The following is a 17,758-nucleotide window of genomic DNA, read 5'->3' as shown; positions in this document are numbered from 1 at the left end:
GCCTTGCTGAAGCATGTCGTTGGACCTTACCTTGGAGCCATAATTACAACTTCCCGGTGTGGATACGCTAGGTCGTCTGTACTGTCCTGACTTCATTGTCACACCAAAATGCTCATTGTCAATGGATTGAAGGGAGAGCTCTCTTTGCCTAGATGGAAGCAAATAGAGATAATCCTTCGTGATGATTCTGTCACAAGAGGCCAACCATGTAGACCATGGCACCAAGCACGAACCTTGGTGGATTGATAGTGGGACAAGCTCCCATATGACTTCTCATGCTGAATATTTTTCTTAATTGGATTATGTGATCCGCCAATTGATCACCCTTCGAGCAGGTAAGATGGCAAAGCACCCTATTGTAGCTCGTGCGAGTGAAACCATACTAACCAATGAAGTGATTAACAAAAGGCTAGGAAGGGAAGTAGATATGAATGGTTGAGTGCAATACAAGGTTACAAATGATGGCTAGTTTAGGAAGATAAAGTCTCTATAAAAGAAGAGCATGGATAAGGAAGTGTAAGAGAGGTTGATGAGATGGCTAACATCATTTACAAAAGAATTTGTGTCCATAGAATGGTTGAGGTAGATGTTAAACCAAAGGAAATAGTGGGTAGCAATTTTGAGTAGGAGATTAGAATTTAAAGGGTGTGGGGAGGTACAGATCAATTTGGCAATCCAACAACTATGGACGAGAGCATTCAATGGCCACATTTGCCTTTTGTCTTCAAGCTTGATGAGTTGCTTGTTTTTATCCTTGAGTATATCCTAGTTCATGCAATTCCTCAACTCCTCTTGCTTGATAAGAGCATCATTTCTTGTGTTAAGCCATTGACCTTGGCTTATATGTATTCAATATAGAAAAGCTCATAGAAAGTGGATAACATTGCTTTGAAGCAAATATAATTATTAAAAGGGAGAAAAAAGAAGGTTCTTCTGCTAGCTAGAGGAGGACAGGTCAAAGTCACGAACTTCAACCACCACTTAGAAACATCCATTAAAGAGATCTCACAAGTTGAAGCTTTGAATCTTAGCTATTTTTATAAAATTTCCACACTACATATAAAATATGCAAATCTCAAGTTACACTAAATTTGAACAACTGGCTAAAAAGCTTTGATGCTTTATAAGTTCTTTAAATGATTAAACTTAAAAATGCATTGCAAATAAAACTTTTTGCAAGTAACAACCATATAAGCCCTTTAAAGAAGAAAGGCATAACTTAGTATCTCTCACAAAGGTCCTTTAGAGAAGAAAGGCATAACTTAGTATCTTTCACACAAAGCTCCTTTAGAGAAGCATAGTGAAGAATAAAGGCATCAGCCTACACTTACAGTCTCTATTAGCAAAATATTGAATGTAGAAACAAACAAGGGATTTATCAAAAGTATGTGAGCAACCGTAGAAATTGAGCCTGTAGCATAAGAAGTACTAGGGAGGGTTGAAAGGCAAGCCTTAAAAAAAGAGAACAAAACTATCAAAAAAACATGTATGCATGTATGCATGTATGCATGCAATGTGCATGTATGCATCTGATGGGCATGCATGCATGCATAGGTGCATAACATGAAGATTGTCAATATAATACAAATTTCGTTTGACTCAGTGGAGGGATAATATCTCCATTAAATATTTGAAGACCGCCATTTTAAAGATTTAGTATTTATATTTCTTTATTGCTCTCCTTAACAAAGCACCCTTTTTGGACACAAATCTAAGAAAAAGGCAGTTTGCAAGGCAGGCCAGGAACTGAACTCCCTCTGAGCCAAGGGGCTCGCATTATGTATCTCTCACACATAGTTGTATGTATACAAGCTTTTCCAAGACCCATGGTTGTTCTCTCTTAAGATTCCTCGTGAGATTTAGGGTCTCTTACATGGATGCATTTACAAGGCTTCTCTTCAGACATCTAGCAGACCCTTCAAGAGTGACTGAATGGAGGAGTTCGTTGATGTATTTGCCAGAACCGAGGATTTTATGAAACACTTGAGAGATGGATAATGATCGGTAAGGCCAATACATGCTGAATAAACAGAGATAACGTAGCCTGTGAGAAATCAATATAAACATGGCTTGCAAGATTGCAAAAAATGGGGGAGAAATCACAAAAACTGAGTTAACCTACCTGAAAGAGTAAGATCCAGTAAGTCTTGCTCTTCAGCTGGTTCTGGTGACATCTCTAACTGCAGAAGAAAACCATACACATGAAAACCAGATTCCTAGAGCTGCCAAAATACTCAACATAAGGATCCCAAATGCAGAAGCATACTCAAGAAGAGGCTCGCATTGAAGCACACAAAAATCTATACCTATGGTTTGCCTTACCATTTGCAAATAATGTAGTGCTTTGCTGATCAACCCATAGACATTGGAGAGAACTTCCGCAGACGTGCATTGCAACATGCCCTCTTCATTTGTCAAGCCCAATATCATCACACAAATGCAAGCTGCCAAAGAGATCCCCATGCTTTGGTCTGTGCTTTCTGCAGAATTTTAAAAACAAATGCAACAAATCCAAATTCAGGTTAGTACAAAATCACGTAAGGCGGCTAGTCGGTGCAGATATGCAAACAATTTTGTATGCATGTTTTACGTGTAAGGAGCCTTTGCATGCCTTACATACCAAGGGACGATAATTTGCCACTCATGTTTTTCTAGACTACTCGGTCCTCAAGGAGATTTGCAATTTTGTTATTGATGTAAAAATCCCTTTCTGATGGTTTTTTTCTCGACTACTTGGTCCTTGTTTTGGCAGGACCTTTCCAGGAGATTTGCGATATGGTTGTTGATGTCAGAGCCCCTTTCTGATGGTTTCCAAAAGGTGGAGATAATAATCCTTCATAATTGGAGATTAATCACATCGTTAAATATTGCATATAAGATCATGGCAGTAGAATCCCTTGCCGCACTACTACTTGATTTTGAGAAGGCTAATGACAAGGTATACTTGGACTCTGAGAGACTTATATCAAAGGGGTGTCTTCTTTTCACACCGTATAACAATAACCATAAGAAATGGGATATTTGGCTCGTCCTGTAAGAGTGCCAAATCCAATGACAAAACCTCTTTTGAATCAATGGTTTAACTCATGGACAATAGCCCTTGTCTTATCATCACCCTCCTTTGGAGGTAAGAGTAATTTTAACGGTGGTAAGCACGTGGAAAGACTTTGAAGACCATTAGTAGGAGATGTCCGTTGTGTGCAATACGTCAACCCTTGCTCTCTACCTTGACTCACGAGCAAGATACAAGATCAAATCTGTTCTCAGCGGCGTGCATACATAGACTCTATGTGTGTATACATGACATCTACACATTCCTGACATGCATACTTAGTGCCATACTTAGTTGTATTATACATTATACAAGAAATCCTTACTTGAACAAATAAAAGTTTGAATCTTACACGCTTCGCGGCCACGACCTGGAGATCCCCCCATTTGTATATGCCGTCCCCATCCCCATCCCCCCCCACCCGGCCCCCCTCCCCTCCCACCCCTCCTTGTCTCCTTCTCCCTTGATAGGTGCTTTCAGCTTCGGGCACTCTCCATTTTGGCAAGTTTCAGCGACTTCTGGTCTTTCGACCCTCCAAGAGGACTCCATGACAGCCGCTCCGTCATCCCCGACCGAGGCCATCGTCCCTTGCCTTTCTTTCTCAAAAGCAGACCTCCAGCTCCTCACTTTGACAGTCCCAGCTTTGGAGGCATCTACCTTGGTTTGCAAGATTGTGGGTAGCCGTCCGACGTGCCTTCAGTTGTCCCCCCCCCCCCCCCCCCCCCCCCCGTTCCTAGTTTAGATCCTCATCAGGGGGGAGGGAGGGATACCGGGCCCTAGGCACCAAAGCACCAAGACCCGGCCTCAGTCCATTCCGGTGCAGGAGAGTGGCAGACCGCCGCCAGACTTCCAAAGCAGAGCGGTGCCACAAGGCGCACTAGGCTGGCAGGACACAGGAGGATACGGTTTTGTTAGAGAACCATTACAAGCATTTACCTCAGTAGCCCCTCGACGGTGATCCCTCCCTCCCACCACCACCAGTACCCTTGAGGAACCCGCCTTCGGCCCCCCTATCTCGAGCCGTTGCCTTGTCAAGACCCCTCTCCAGGCATCCAGATTCCCATGAGGCTCTCCGACCCTTCGGAGCCTTCGATGGGCCCTGTCGGTCCTAGTGTGAAGTCACGCTAGATGGGCACGAATCTTGCCCTCCATGTGGATCCACTCTGTCTGAGCCTTGGAATATGCACTCTTGGCTCCACTTGTCACAATGCAGGCATCTGTAGGAGGGGTACTGCCAGTGAAAACATGAAGAAATGCAAAAAGAAGCAACTCCAAGCTGGGCTGGAGGACACCATCTCTCCTTTCGGGATCTCTGTGGCCAGAGCCACCCAACTCCATCTGTGCCAAGGGCCAAAAGTGGTTGAGCATGGGTAATCAACTGGCTGCCCTAGACATTGGGAGTGGGGGGGTTTTTTTTTTGTGTGTGTGTGTGTGTGGGGGGGGGGGGGGGGGGGGGAGAGCTCTCATGTCTCTGGAGAGAGAGGCAGCAATGATAATCTCTATCGGCTCTGTGAAGCGATGGATCAAATGGCAGACTAAACTAGCTTGCTGCTGTTGCTGCAAGCATGGCGGAAGAAGAGCACCAGCGGGGGGGGGGGGGGGGGGGGGGGGGGGGGGGATGGAAAACTCTCTGTCGAAATCCATGCCCAAGACTCTTCATGTGGATGGCAGTTTCGACAATTCTGCCTTCCAAATATCTTAGTTATGTGGATTGTTCTTAGAACATTCAAGGTTTGGGGGGACCACATTGCTTTCAGAGGCATGGTGTCCTTAGAGAGGAGCTTCACAGAGTAGTAGTCTCGGTGGACGCATTCCCTTCCAGGAGCATCATCTTTCAGAGGTGCATACTCGTCGTTGTTGCAAGAAGATCCTACAGGGCAGGAGTCGCACCTTTTGGTCACATTCTTTTGGCCCCTCCGGGACATAAGGTGGAGTATGTATTTCTGTCAACGAGCAACTATTGCTTGCAGTGGTTGACTCAAGCACCATTGCCACTGGATGGTGGATTTCTGGTGTATGGATGGGGATTTCAACATATTAGAGTTGGCAAAAGGACAAACGTGGAGGTGGCATGACTACAATTTCTGGTACAGAGTACTCGGCTTTGGAGGAGTTGATTTTACTAGAGTTTGGACGCAACCGCGGAAGTCTGTGCTTCTCGAGATTCGACAAGAGGAGTATAGGCCCTAACCTGTCTAGATTAGATCGGTTCTATGTAGATGAGTGGGCACTACTTTCTCCAATCATGTACTCCTTGGAGGACCCTTGGAGGCAGGACATACATTTGAGCATCCGGATCCCTAATAGTCTCATTCAGGACTTTGAGCTATGCAGTAGGATAGAGGAGATTTGGGAGAGGCTCGATTTCCACTCGGAATCAACCATAGGCACCTTGGTGGATGCACGCCTTGGAGAGATCATCAATTTATTATAGAAGGCAACACATAGCAGATTGGTTGTCTTCCAAGAGTAGGAGAGGAGCATTGGCCGGAGCCTAGCTTCCATACAGCGGCTTCAAGATAGTGCACCAGATAGCCTATGGATTGAGGGTCAATTGGTTGCTACTCGTACAGAGCTCAAATCCATAGAGGAGCAAAGGGTGGAGTACAATTACTATGCCAGAGCGTCTTTTTGAACACAGGTGGGAGACAAGGTCACCGGGGATTTCTTTGAGATTGCAGGCCGGCACAGGCAAAGAGATGGTATCCGCACGTTGTGAGGCCAGGATGGATCCATTGTTACAGATCCCCCCCATGTGAGAGCCATTGCCACATATTTCTTCAGCTCTCTTCTCATGGGTGCCCCTATCGTCAAAGGTGCTGGATGCGCGTGAGCGGGTTTGGTGACATAGAAGAGAGGTGGTTCCTCCCGCTCTCGAACTCGTTATTTCTTTGACATCGGGATTTCATGGAAGGTGGCCTCAGAGCTGCCTTCAATGAGATTATGATTATGGGAGCCATGCTGGAGAGGCTGAGAAAGGGATTGATCCATTTGATTTCCGAGGGTGGTGACACATTGGAGATTTGGCAATGGAGACCCCTCACCCTCCTCTGAGGAACACCTACAAAATTCTAACTAAGGCCATGAGCTGGTGATTGCATCCCTTCCTCCCCGACGGGTTTCGTTCAAGATCAGAGCATTCTGGACAACATCTTCACTTTTTGGGAGGCAACCGCTTCGACCAGGTTGCAATAGCAAGATCTTATTATTCTCCTTGATTTCGAGAAAACCTATGAGACAGAGTGGACTCGAGCTTTCTGGAGGGGACAACGTGCAGGATGGGATTTCCGGAGGAGTGGGTCCAAGGTGTTTCTGGACTCTACTCGGCTTCACATACCCAGCTTCTCGTTCAGGGTGCCAGAGGCGGTCCACTAGCACCTTACCTTTTTCTATTTGTTGCCAAGGCCATGAGCAGTTTTTCTCCGCTCAGGAGACAAGGCTCTAGGGACTACGTCGTCCCATCCGCATGCAGGAGGAGCTGCTTGATTTCGAGTTCGTCGATGACACAGCAGCATACCTGTCAGACAAGGGAAACTCCAGAGATTCACCAAGGCGATAGAGATCTTCTACCATGCATCTGGAGCACACATCAACTGGCACAAGTCGCGTGAATTTTGGGTTGGCTCATTGCCCGCCACAACTTGGCGTCCAGTTGTTGAGGCTTTTGAGGGAATACCGAGGGGCACTCCCCTCTTCTTCTAAGCATTCGGAAGAAGCTGATACACTGGACTAGTTCAGCCAAGCTTTCCTTAGTTGGCTAGGTCGTGGTGGCGAACTAGGTTCTTCTCGCCACCATGTGGTACATCACCTCCTGTGGGCTTTCTGCCGAGCTTGTATTGGTTAGGTTCAGCAGCTGGTACGCAACTTTCTATGGGGTGGTAGTGACGGAAGGCTTGCATGGGCAAAGGTGGCCTAGAGAGATCATTCAGCCACGATGCAGAGGGGGCCTGGGCAACATCGACCTCTCCATTCAAAGGCGTGCCCTTTTGGGCAGTTGATTGTTCATGGCCTTCTTCTAGGCGGCAAGCCTTGAAAGAACTTCCTCTTGGCTAGCATCTCCACCGGCACCCCAATTCTGGGAGGCCCTTTCCCCTTCAATAAGAGATGGATGTTTACGGAGATGTGGGCTTGTGGCTTAGCCCTACATTTAAGGACAAATATGGAGCTAGTCTATTGCGTGCTTGCTAGAACCCCTGGTCCGTCTACCTAGTGGTCACATGCTTGGGGCTTGCCCACACATATCGTGGGGAGCTTTGAGCATGGGTCCCGCTAGAACATTGGGAGATTGGCTTACATTCAGACAACCCTAGGCAAGGGCCTCATTGGGATGTGTGAGTGTGTGCTTGCACGAGCTCAAGGTCTCTTCTCCCATGCATCTTTTCACGGTATCAAAGCCTGGTTCTTGCTAAGGGCTGAGAGGCAAGCAAGAGAAGCACAGGAAGCGGTACGAGGGTAAGAGGTTCATCTACTTTTCTCCCTTTGTGTTAGCTACTACACCCTTGTCGGGAGCTCTTCGAGAGGCACCAGCAAACGAACTTCAATGAGGAGCTTTCTTCGCAGAAGCAGAGCTATAGGACAACTATATTGTGCATTGGACAAAATTTTCCAAGCCGAAAACGTGTTTCGGGTGCATTTGGATCTCCGTTTTTCAATTCGCAGACGTTCACGGGCACTGCAGGTAAGTATCGATTCTCTGCAAAACACTGTTTTTTTTTTTTTTTAAGAAAGAGATTTCTATTAAGTATGAGAAAAACATACAACAATCACAGCTATAAGCCGGAAGAGAATAGAATCACCCCAATATGTAAGATGATTTCAACCACTGAGGAGCATCATGATGCCATGTAAGACCTGTGGTACTAGAGGAAAAGAAGATGCCATGGTTCCATTCCCGCATAAATATCACACCCTTCGCCTGCGTAGAATGAGAGGGTCCCTGAATGCGAGCCCAAGTAGCCATAAGAGTGTGGATGATATCACCCCATATAGTACTAATGCACTGAGATCCAAAAATCTGAACACCCTCAATAGCCTCCGTGCATCTAGCTCTCCAGATCTGCCATGCTGTAATAACTATCAGTCCTGCAAAGCCCTCTCAATAACTGAAATAAGTCAGTAGAAATCTCGGTGAACGACAAAGTATTCACCTCTCTAATTCGACTAAGCGCATCTCCAACACTATTCATGGACCCTTTTCGATAACGGATCTCAAAATCAAAATCTTGCATTAACTCAATCCCATGAGTCATCTGATCTAGGGAGAGGATAACGGTTCTTAATTGTCAGCTTGTTCAACCTCTTGTAATCTATACACATTCTCTAGGTGTTGTCCTTCTTTCTCCTAAGCAACACAGGTGCACCCCAAGGTGATTTACTTGGACGGATCTGGCCCATCCTCAAATAATCTTCGAGTTATTTAGCCAACTCATCTTTCTCAGCTTAGCTCATCCTGTAAGGTGGAATACTAACAGGATGGACACCAGGGATCAAGTCAATACGATGATCTACGGCCCGTTCAGGTGGTAAACCCGATGGCAGTTCCTTAGGAAATACATCTTGAAACGAATCAAGTATCTTCTTTAATTCTTTGCTTTCAAACACACTTAATTCATTTACATCCATGGAAGGGATGAGAAAGGAAGAAAGTGAAATCAATACACAATGGAAAGCGGTCTACAAAGAAGAATCCATTATATTTCCAAAATCAACTGTATTTACAAGAGGTCCCTGAGAGGGATGAATACAATCACCTAAAATACTATACTGGATGTCCCTATGCTGAAAAGAAAAAATATGACTAGACCAATCTATCTGGACTTGAAGAGTCTTAAACCATTCAATCCCTAATAACAAGTCTACATTTTCTAGGTGCATAACATAGCATTCCAGAGTATCTTTGTAGTCCTGAATCTGGATTGGAAGCATCTCCACCTTTCGATCCCATACTTGCCTTCCCGCAGGTAGGCGTACCTCATAGGTATGATCGCTGGGTGTCACATCAAGACTCAATTTCTGCACAAGTTTGTAGTTAACAAAGTTGTGTGAGCTGCCCTAGATGCATAGAGACTATAGAGATACTCCGTGCATTTGTACTATATGGGAAGATAATATTCACACTCTCATGTCCACATGGGATCGTACACGACCATCCAGATCTGTGCATGCAAAGCGCATTGCTTTCACGAGAGAGTAAGATCAAGGGATCTTTTTCTCATCGACATCCACAAGACTCTCGTGGCACCTTTGTGCCCCAAATAGGTTATGATCACCATACATTCTTAGATGAGGATTTTTTATTACGGCTCTAGCCATGATTTTGTATGGTCTATTCATACTTGATAGAAGTCTCCGCAAAAAAAAATTGAAAATAAAATTAAATTTGCAGGCAAGGAAAGAGATGCAACTTCAAAGGACTCTTAGACAATAATTTACCATTACAACAATACATTTATCATACATGGATAGGAGAGCCAAACATACCAGAGATAGATAGTAACGTATTCATGGGAAATGTTATTATCTTCCAGCCCAAGAGGAAGAACCAATAATAATAAGGTATTAATGGGAAGTGTTATTTTCTTACCAGCCCAAGAAGGAAGAACCAACAATAGAGGCAGAAAATCCAAAGGGGCACAAAATTCAACTAGCCTGTTTTCCTGCATTATCAAGATACAATCCCATTTTAGAAACCTTACGTTCTAGCATAACATATCTGATCAGCAATCAGAAATGTAACACATAAAAATTTGCTTATGAATGATTAAAGTATGTGACAAGTCCACCATCTATGCAACGTTATATAGAATAATGCTAACTATCTTTCATAGAATAAACATTCAATTTTCTTACATAATTGCAATTTCATTCCTCTCAAAATATCCCCCACTAATTTTTCCCAAATTTCCTCATTATCTACTCCAAATTACAATCTACCCCAATGTTCTCCTCTATTTCTCTCAATTTTTACAATGGGTAGGGTTCATTACATCATTATTCAAAGAGAGTCAAAACTGAAGGTTGCAAAAAAACCTGGGCCCAAGGCCCGTTGGGGAAAAAAAAGGGATCATCATCATTATACAGCCTATGGAGCTAACCCCCCGATCGGAGGAGAGGGCCGTCAAGGATATCAAGCATGGAGGTAGCCTCTAGAAAGCTTTGCAGATCCACTAGTACGCTAGTTTTCTCTGTGCTGCGTGGCTGACCCCATTTCTTAACACCTGGCAGACTCTTTCTTCTATCAATTGATCTCTTCACAGCAAGATTTTAGGTCCTTCCTGCACGATCCTAGGGTTTGCAGGTGCTATGATGCAGAGACAGTTTCCTTCATGTCTGAATAATTGGTCCTAATGCAAATTAACAGAAGGTTTTGCAAGAATATTTGGGGTTTTTCTGTTTCAAAATCTGTACAGAGACAAATGCTCTCTTCTCGTCAGCTCAAATCTGAAAGTTGTTACTCGCGGATGCCTGGGGGACTAGGGCCTTTGACACACTTGTTGATACCATCAATGCATATTAAAACACTTAAACATGGCCACAACCTTAACACATATCCATCATCACTTTGTATAAAACATAAAAGCTAGACAAAAGATCCACAAATGCTGAAAATGGAGCTTGCACATGTGACACCATATAGAGGCCGGAATGGGCCGACCCCCCCCCCTTGGAGTATTTTATTACCCAAGGAGAATAATAACATGTACAAGCTTTGAGGGCCTTACTCTCCCCACGGGAGATGCCGGATTATCCATATACACATTCCATAACACAACCCAACACGAGGCTACCAAGCCGGAACAAAGGCTGTAGAAAAGCCGAGCCAACAATATAATCCATATACCTCCGTGTGGGTACTGATTCTTCCCCAAAAACCACGGGTCTTCATGCAATAGAGCTGGTACAACAGGTTCAGCTCTCCATTCAGCCGGTACAATAGATACATTGGTTGATACAGTAGGTACAGTGGCTGGTATAGCTGGTACAAGGGCTGGTGCAGCCAGAACAGTGGCTGGTACAGCAGGTACAAGGGCTCGTATAGCCAGTACAATGGCTAGTACAGTAGGTACAGTGGCTGGTACAATAGGTACAAGGGCTTGTACAACCAGTACAGTGGCTGCTACAGCAAGTACAAGGGTTGGTACAACAATTACAATGGCTAGAAATCATAATAAATGATTAAATACCCTTGCCATAGTTGTCACGGTACGAAAATACGATACCGTACGGGGAACTTTTGGTACGACATGAAATTTTTGGATACCGTACGATAAAATACGGTTTTTATTCTTTACACTTACAACCTATGGAGCTTCAAGCTTGAATGTGAGGGAACATTGGGAGGGGAGGAGTCTACAGTGCTTGAGGAACCAGAACATGGATATGTGTCTCTCCCAGTTGGATCTCCCGATTGTCTCCAAAAAAGAACCTGGATGGGTAATGAAATACCAAAGGTCTCCCAGTGTAGCGTTTATGACTAAGGGACCGTCCTTGCACAAATACGAGCAGTGCATCTAGGGTGATAGGTTTAGGGACTCCTCTCTAGATCAAAATGGCCATGTCCAAATCTTCTCCCTCATACGTAACTTGAGAATCTAACTGTCTAGCCTACCTATATCAGGGATCTCGAAGTGATGTAGCAAGATTCTCTCATCCTACCAATCAAGTGTACACTACCAGTCTACCTCGCCAAATTTTTTAGGTCTCTCAACAACCCCATATGGAATACAGAGTGGACACGAAAGTTGCGAAGTATTGAGAGCATTTGGGATCTTCGTTAAGCAGGGTTTCTATATTTTTTTAAAGCATTTGAAAAAAAAAATTTCAAGGAAATTTTTTTTGAGAGAAATTTAAAAAAAAAAACAAAAGAAGCTCGTATCGTACGGTATTGTACCGTACGAACCATACGGTACAAACCCATTCGTACCGGTACGAGAAACAACTATGACGCTTGCCTTCAGTATTTCTTCGCGATGGAAGCCTCCAAAACAATCCCCAACAGCCCGTATTCTTCATGTGCAGCCTTCAAGAGAGAGAGAAAGACAGTAGCCATCATTAGGGCAGCCTGCAACGGTGGTAGAGGCTAGTGTGCAGCAAGAGAGCCTCCATTAATGAAGAGAAAGGGCTCCAATTTATAGATTTGGGGCTCCCATAAGTGAAAATGGAAAGAGAGGGCTATGATGACAAGTGGAGAGCCACACAATAGCTGGAGTGACAAGTGTGAGGCCACTTGTCTCACTTTGATCCACTTTCTTGCCACATGTCCCAATCTAAGAGATGGGTTCTCCCATAATCTTTACCTCTAAAAATATCCCAACTAGTAGACATTCTGTCATAGGCACTTTGCCAACTCTTGGTATCTGCTCAATTCCAAATGTAATGACGCGAACAGAATTCCATCGGAGTCGGGCCAAAAATAGCAACTCTCCTAAATTTTAGGAGTGTGGTCCTTAGTATTCTAGGATAATTCCCTATTCCCAAAGCTTGTACCTTCCAAATATTTAGACATCCTGGAGTCCACATCCTAGAGTCCACTAGACCCCTTTCATACTGGGAAATGTCCAAGCTGGTGACATCCTCCCCAGCTTCTTTAAAGTTGTCCGCAACTTTAAGCTTCAAGCCATATATTCAAGATATAATCATGTCCCATCAAGTGGGGGAGACGAGACAGTCTCAAAAATCTAATATAGCTGAAGAATCCATGTCCCAAAGAAATGGGTGAGACTAAATAAGTCTCCATAATACCAATATCAAAATCATGTTCCAAAATAAATGGGCAAGAATTCCATGGAAGATATGCTAGACACAGGCACAAGAGCCAATTGTGTCTCAATCACCAGTATCAATGAGATAATCATATGCCAATGAAAATCACCAACCAAGTGCTAAGACACTTAAATAAGTGCCCTGCATAAGAAAGTAGTGCCTCGCACAGAAACATGTGCTATGCACAGAAACTGGTGCCATTCAAGAGCACAAACCATGGTGACAGAAAAGCTGGTTGTCCATAGTTCTGGCAATCCTTTCTCCCAATTCCAACAGTTCCCATGTTCTCCCATACAATCCCAATTCCGATCAACAAGCATGGTGTGGAAACAATGAAACACTCACTCCAAAATCGCAACACGAATCCAAGTGTATGGTGGAGTGTTCGTTGAATTGCCCTCTCACAATTCCAACATGAATCCACATGCATGGTGAGATGAACAATGAACCTCTTGGCCTCTGTATGGGGAGACAATGATTCTAATATGGCTTTAAAAAAATAAATCCATGTCCCAAATAAATGGGCGAGACAAAACAGTCCCATAAGTCCAAATATCATAATCATGTCCCAAGTAAATGGGCGAGACAAATCAGTCCCATAAGTTCAAATATCATAATCCATGTCCCAAGTAAATGGGCGAGACAAAATAAGTCTCCTGCCAACAAGGCATCAGTCCACATGACCCTTGGCATAGACAAAAGTCCCATGCCAACCAGGCGTCATGTCCACTTTACCACTTGCACTCCGTATTGGTACTTTGACCACACACCTTGGATGAGAGGTGGGTTCAAGTAACAAGATAAAACAATCACTCATAAGCATTTCTGCTACACATAGTTTATAGGCCTTTCGGCCACCAAGGCATTTCGGCCACCAGCTCACACTATCCTCTCGAGTGCTCATATTCCCTTCCATCTACTCTCTATTGTTCCACCCAGATATGGTAGAAACAATCTTCAAGAGAGCACGTAGGACAAGAGAACACTACACACGGTATGTTGTGCTCGACACTACCCTCTAAAGTGCCCATGTTCCCTTCCATCTGCTCTCTATTGTTCCACCCACACATGGTAGAAACAATCTTCAAGAGAGCATGTAACTTGGTTGAACACAATGCTAATCAATACACTTAAATACACTAAGATTTGATTGACACTCGCTCAAATACAAGAAGTAGATTGCTGAATTGACAAGAGACACACAATGAGCTGGAACAGCTGACCCCTCCCTCAAATAAAGTATATTGATCTTGGGAGAATCAAGTACATAGTGTCATGGGCATTTCTGACCACATTTCCATACCAGTGCATATGAATACAGTATTGCAAACAAGTGGTTGTCGATGTAGACTTGCAATCCACACTACCCTCTCAAGTGCCCATGTTCCCTACCATCTGCTCTCTATTGTTCCACCAACACATGGTAGCAACAATCTGCAAGAGAGCACCTAGAACACTACACAGGGTATGTGATCATGTAATCCGGTTCCTCCCTCCTGCTACTTGCTTCCATATTTAAGCATAAAAGCTTACCAATTGCAAGTAGAGTCGATGACAATGGAAGTCTTCATGATTTAAGTCCTTGGAGTGATGAGATCTCCAATTTGTCGCATTTCTTCGCGACAAAAGTCTTCAAGAGGATGAAGGGAACCTTGGGAAAGCTTCCCCTATGGTTCAACTTGAGAAAGGAGGGCTGAAATTAGGGTTTTCAGCAAAAAGACCAAAAATTACAGCAATAAAAAGAGCTGTTTTGCTGAATTTTAGTCATTGTTGGGAGTGTGTAGGAGAGTGATTAGCATCCGGAATCTGATGTCCTTGATGCTCAAAAAATTGTCTTGAATTGTTTGCACTCCATTGTTGACAATGAATCTGCTTTGAGGCTGAGGAAGAGCTGATGCATGCGCTATATGGTATGGGACGTTGGAAGTCACTTGGTTGGAATGATCTGATGGTTGAATTCTTTGTTGCTTTTTGGGATGAGCTTAAACTTCCGACTTGAAGATGATTAATGTTGCATGGGAAACAGGATATATGCCTAATTCTTGGAAAGAAGGCCTTGCAACTTTGGTACCTAAAAAAGCATTGGGACAATCCTTTGATGATTGGACACTAATCTTTGTTCATGCCTCAAAATGATCCAAATGATCTTAAGTGCATCATGAAAACTTTGGAATTGTTTGGTAAAACAACCAGACTTCATATCAACTTTTCTAACTCCAAACTGCTTCCATTGACTCTTGTGATCGGCATGCACTGCTATGGTCAGGGCAAATTATTCCAATAGACCAACTGGTTAGACATCTAGGATATCCACTGGGATGGGATATGTCTACACAAGATGCTATTCTTTGGGTATTGAACAAATTGAAGGCCAAGCGAAGATATTGGAAGCTTTCTACATGGCCTTTACATGTCCGTCTCAGAATTGTTCAATCAATCATTATGGCCTATGTGCAATTTTATTTGCCATTGTTCATCTGGCGTTCATCTGGCGTAAAACTGATATTGATTCTTTTATGTCTAGTGCCTTGGAGATGTTGTGGGGAAAAGCAAGAATCATATGAGAGCGCTACGTGTTTTGAGATGATCTTTGGTCTGCACTCCTAAAATGCATGGTGGATTAAATATACTTGATTTGCATTATCATGTTTTGGCAAGAAAAGCCATCATGATTTCCACTCTCTTTCAACTCTGGCAGCCATGGGCCATAATGCTTGAAGGCACGTGTGCTTCTATCCATAGTTGCCTCCAGTTTGCAAACCACCAGGAAAGTTTGATTCGAACGATTCGGTTCGATTCAGTTCGATCCGGTTCACAGGTTACCGTTTTCGCTCGTTTTTTTTCGCCCGTTTTTCCGCTGTTTTCTACCCGTTTGGAGAGCCGTTTGACGGGCGTGTTTGGGGCTCTTGCTTGCTTGCCTTGCCAACTTGCCAAGGCCCAAACCTTTTGGTTGCCTTTGCTTGTGGCTTGAGCCTTGAGTCTCTTAGCTCTAGGCTCTTCTCCCTATTATCTAGATTCTATATAAGAGGCCCTCCCCAAGCCCATCCTCACAAGTTCTCATTGCTCAACCCTCCCCTCACAAGTGCTGAAGTCTATGATCTATCCTCTCCCTTGAGTCCCCTCTAGCTCTCTCCCTCTTCCTCAAGGGCCAAGGGTCAAGCCTCACCCTCAAGGCTCAAGCCTCTCCTCTTCCTCAACTTTCAAGCCTCTAGGCTCTCCCTCTTGAGTCTTGAATCTTCCTCAAGCCTCCCCCTCTTCCTTAAGCCTCTCCCTCCCTCTCCCTCTTCCTAAAGCCTCTCCCTACTTGTTATATACACATTATGTGTGCATACACTAGGAGGCTAACCCACATTAGGCTTGTGAGCATGGGAGCATGGGAGCATGGGAACAAGCTCTAGTGAAGCAAGAGTTAGGACTAACCTTAAGGGTTAAGGTTAGGGTCAAGCATCCAAGGGTCACACATGGGAAATGGAGTGTCAAGAGTCAATTGAGGACCCTCCTATATAATAGGGGCATGGGGCACACTCAAGGGAGGGTCTCTTGATGTTATCTTGAGGCTAAGGCTATGTTATCTTGAGACTAGGTTATGATATGATGTTCTCTTGTATAGAGGATTATATCTACTCACCTACCATTTCACACTATAGCTACATGCTGCTGGATTGGAGTTATACCTCTTGATGGTATGGGACATCAAGGTAAAGGCATGATGTACTTCATTATAATTCATGTGTGCATCCCTTGGACTCGTGGGTGGTCGGGTGGATGAGTTTATGCATGATTTATGCATGTTTATGCATAATAATTATTTAGAGAGATCTCAGGGTTTTAACAGTGGTATCAGAGCAATCTCTAGTTAATTGTTGTTGATTTTTCTTTCTTATTGCAATTTTTGATAATTTGTGAAGTAAATTTTAATATTTACTAAATAAAAATGTTATTTTGTTGATTTGTTTTGATGATTATCATATGGCTCGTCGATATAACGGTTGGAACGTGTGTTTCTTCTATTCAATGGACGAATCGACGTTACGGGGAATTCCGTGGGTTTAATGCTATTTTTTTCTATTTTTTGTGGTTTAAAATAAGCATTAATGGAAATTTGAACCAAAATACCGCATATTTTACCATGGATATTTTTGGTAGAATGAACTCCCTGAATCTCTACAATTTTTAGAAAATTTTTCTAATTTTTTTAAAAAATTTTAAGAGCATTTTTATGATTAAAAATGTATTTTTTATACATTTTTTGTGCGAGTTTTTCCGCGGGTATGCTATCAAATTTCGATCGATTTTCTGTTTAAATGCAGTAGGAGACAGCATGTTGATGCATGGAATGCTCTCCCGTGTACGTAGGATCCTCTTCGCCTCTCAAATCCGAGTTTTTCTCCTATTTCTTCTCGGGACGCATGTGAACGCCTCTTATTAGGCACAAATTGATTAAATTTTAATCATAATTAAACTTTAATTATGATTAAGAAAATTTTAATTAATACTTAATTCCCGTCTGTGTTAACAGAGAAGAGGGGATGCAGAGAGAAGTTGGTTGGATGAAGAAGGAGAGAGGATAGTGGAGAGAAGAGAGTCTCTACTCTCTCTCATTTGGAATTAGCGCACGCAGGGGAGGGGAGGGGGGGGGGGCGGGGGGGGAGAGGACGCTGCCGAGCGCTAGGCAAAAATCGCCATCCCCCCCAAAAAAAAGTTTTTTTTATAAGCTTAAAGATTAAGCTTCTAAAAGCTTTTATTTAAACCTTTTAAATATATAAAAAAAGAGTTCTTTTTTCAAAAAAGCTTTTCAAAGCTTGAAAAAAAGCTTTAAAAAAAGAGGAGAAAATAAGAAATTTAGGAAAAAAATTCTAAGGATATTTCAGAAAATTATTTTCTTGAAAACTCTTGGCTTTCCGCATTTCTTGGAAACCTTTTGGCTTTCCGAATTCTAGAAAA

At 43.4% G+C, this 17,758-nt stretch overlaps 1 protein-coding gene across 3 annotated transcripts in view; it reads right to left on the bottom strand.

Moving 5' to 3' along the window:
• Positions 1–1,643: 1,643 nt before the first annotated feature.
• The window catches only part of LOC147621778 (neurochondrin family protein), a 127,860-nt gene continuing 111,745 nt past the window's right edge, over positions 1,644–17,758 (bottom strand). For all 3 annotated transcript variants that reach the window (XM_086822784.1, XM_086822783.1, XM_086822782.1), the window contains exons 15-18: positions 9,636–9,708; positions 2,323–2,480; positions 2,123–2,180; positions 1,644–2,020 (exon numbers count right to left, since the gene is read on the bottom strand). In XM_086822784.1, the coding sequence (XP_086678910.1) occupies positions 1,899–2,020; positions 2,123–2,180; positions 2,323–2,480; positions 9,636–9,708 (411 nt within the window). In that variant the 3' untranslated portion in view covers positions 1,644–1,898. The remainder of the gene's footprint in view (positions 2,021–2,122; positions 2,181–2,322; positions 2,481–9,635; positions 9,709–17,758) is intronic.

This window comes from Cibotium barometz, chromosome 29, assembly GCF_041138505.1.
Source record: "Cibotium barometz isolate CiBa-2024 chromosome 29, ASM4113850v1, whole genome shotgun sequence".
In the NCBI taxonomy this organism is placed as follows: domain Eukaryota; kingdom Viridiplantae; phylum Streptophyta; class Polypodiopsida; order Cyatheales; family Cibotiaceae; genus Cibotium; species Cibotium barometz.
The sequence above is the reverse complement of the archived record's forward strand: the minus strand, read 5'-3'. Positions and strand labels throughout refer to the sequence as shown.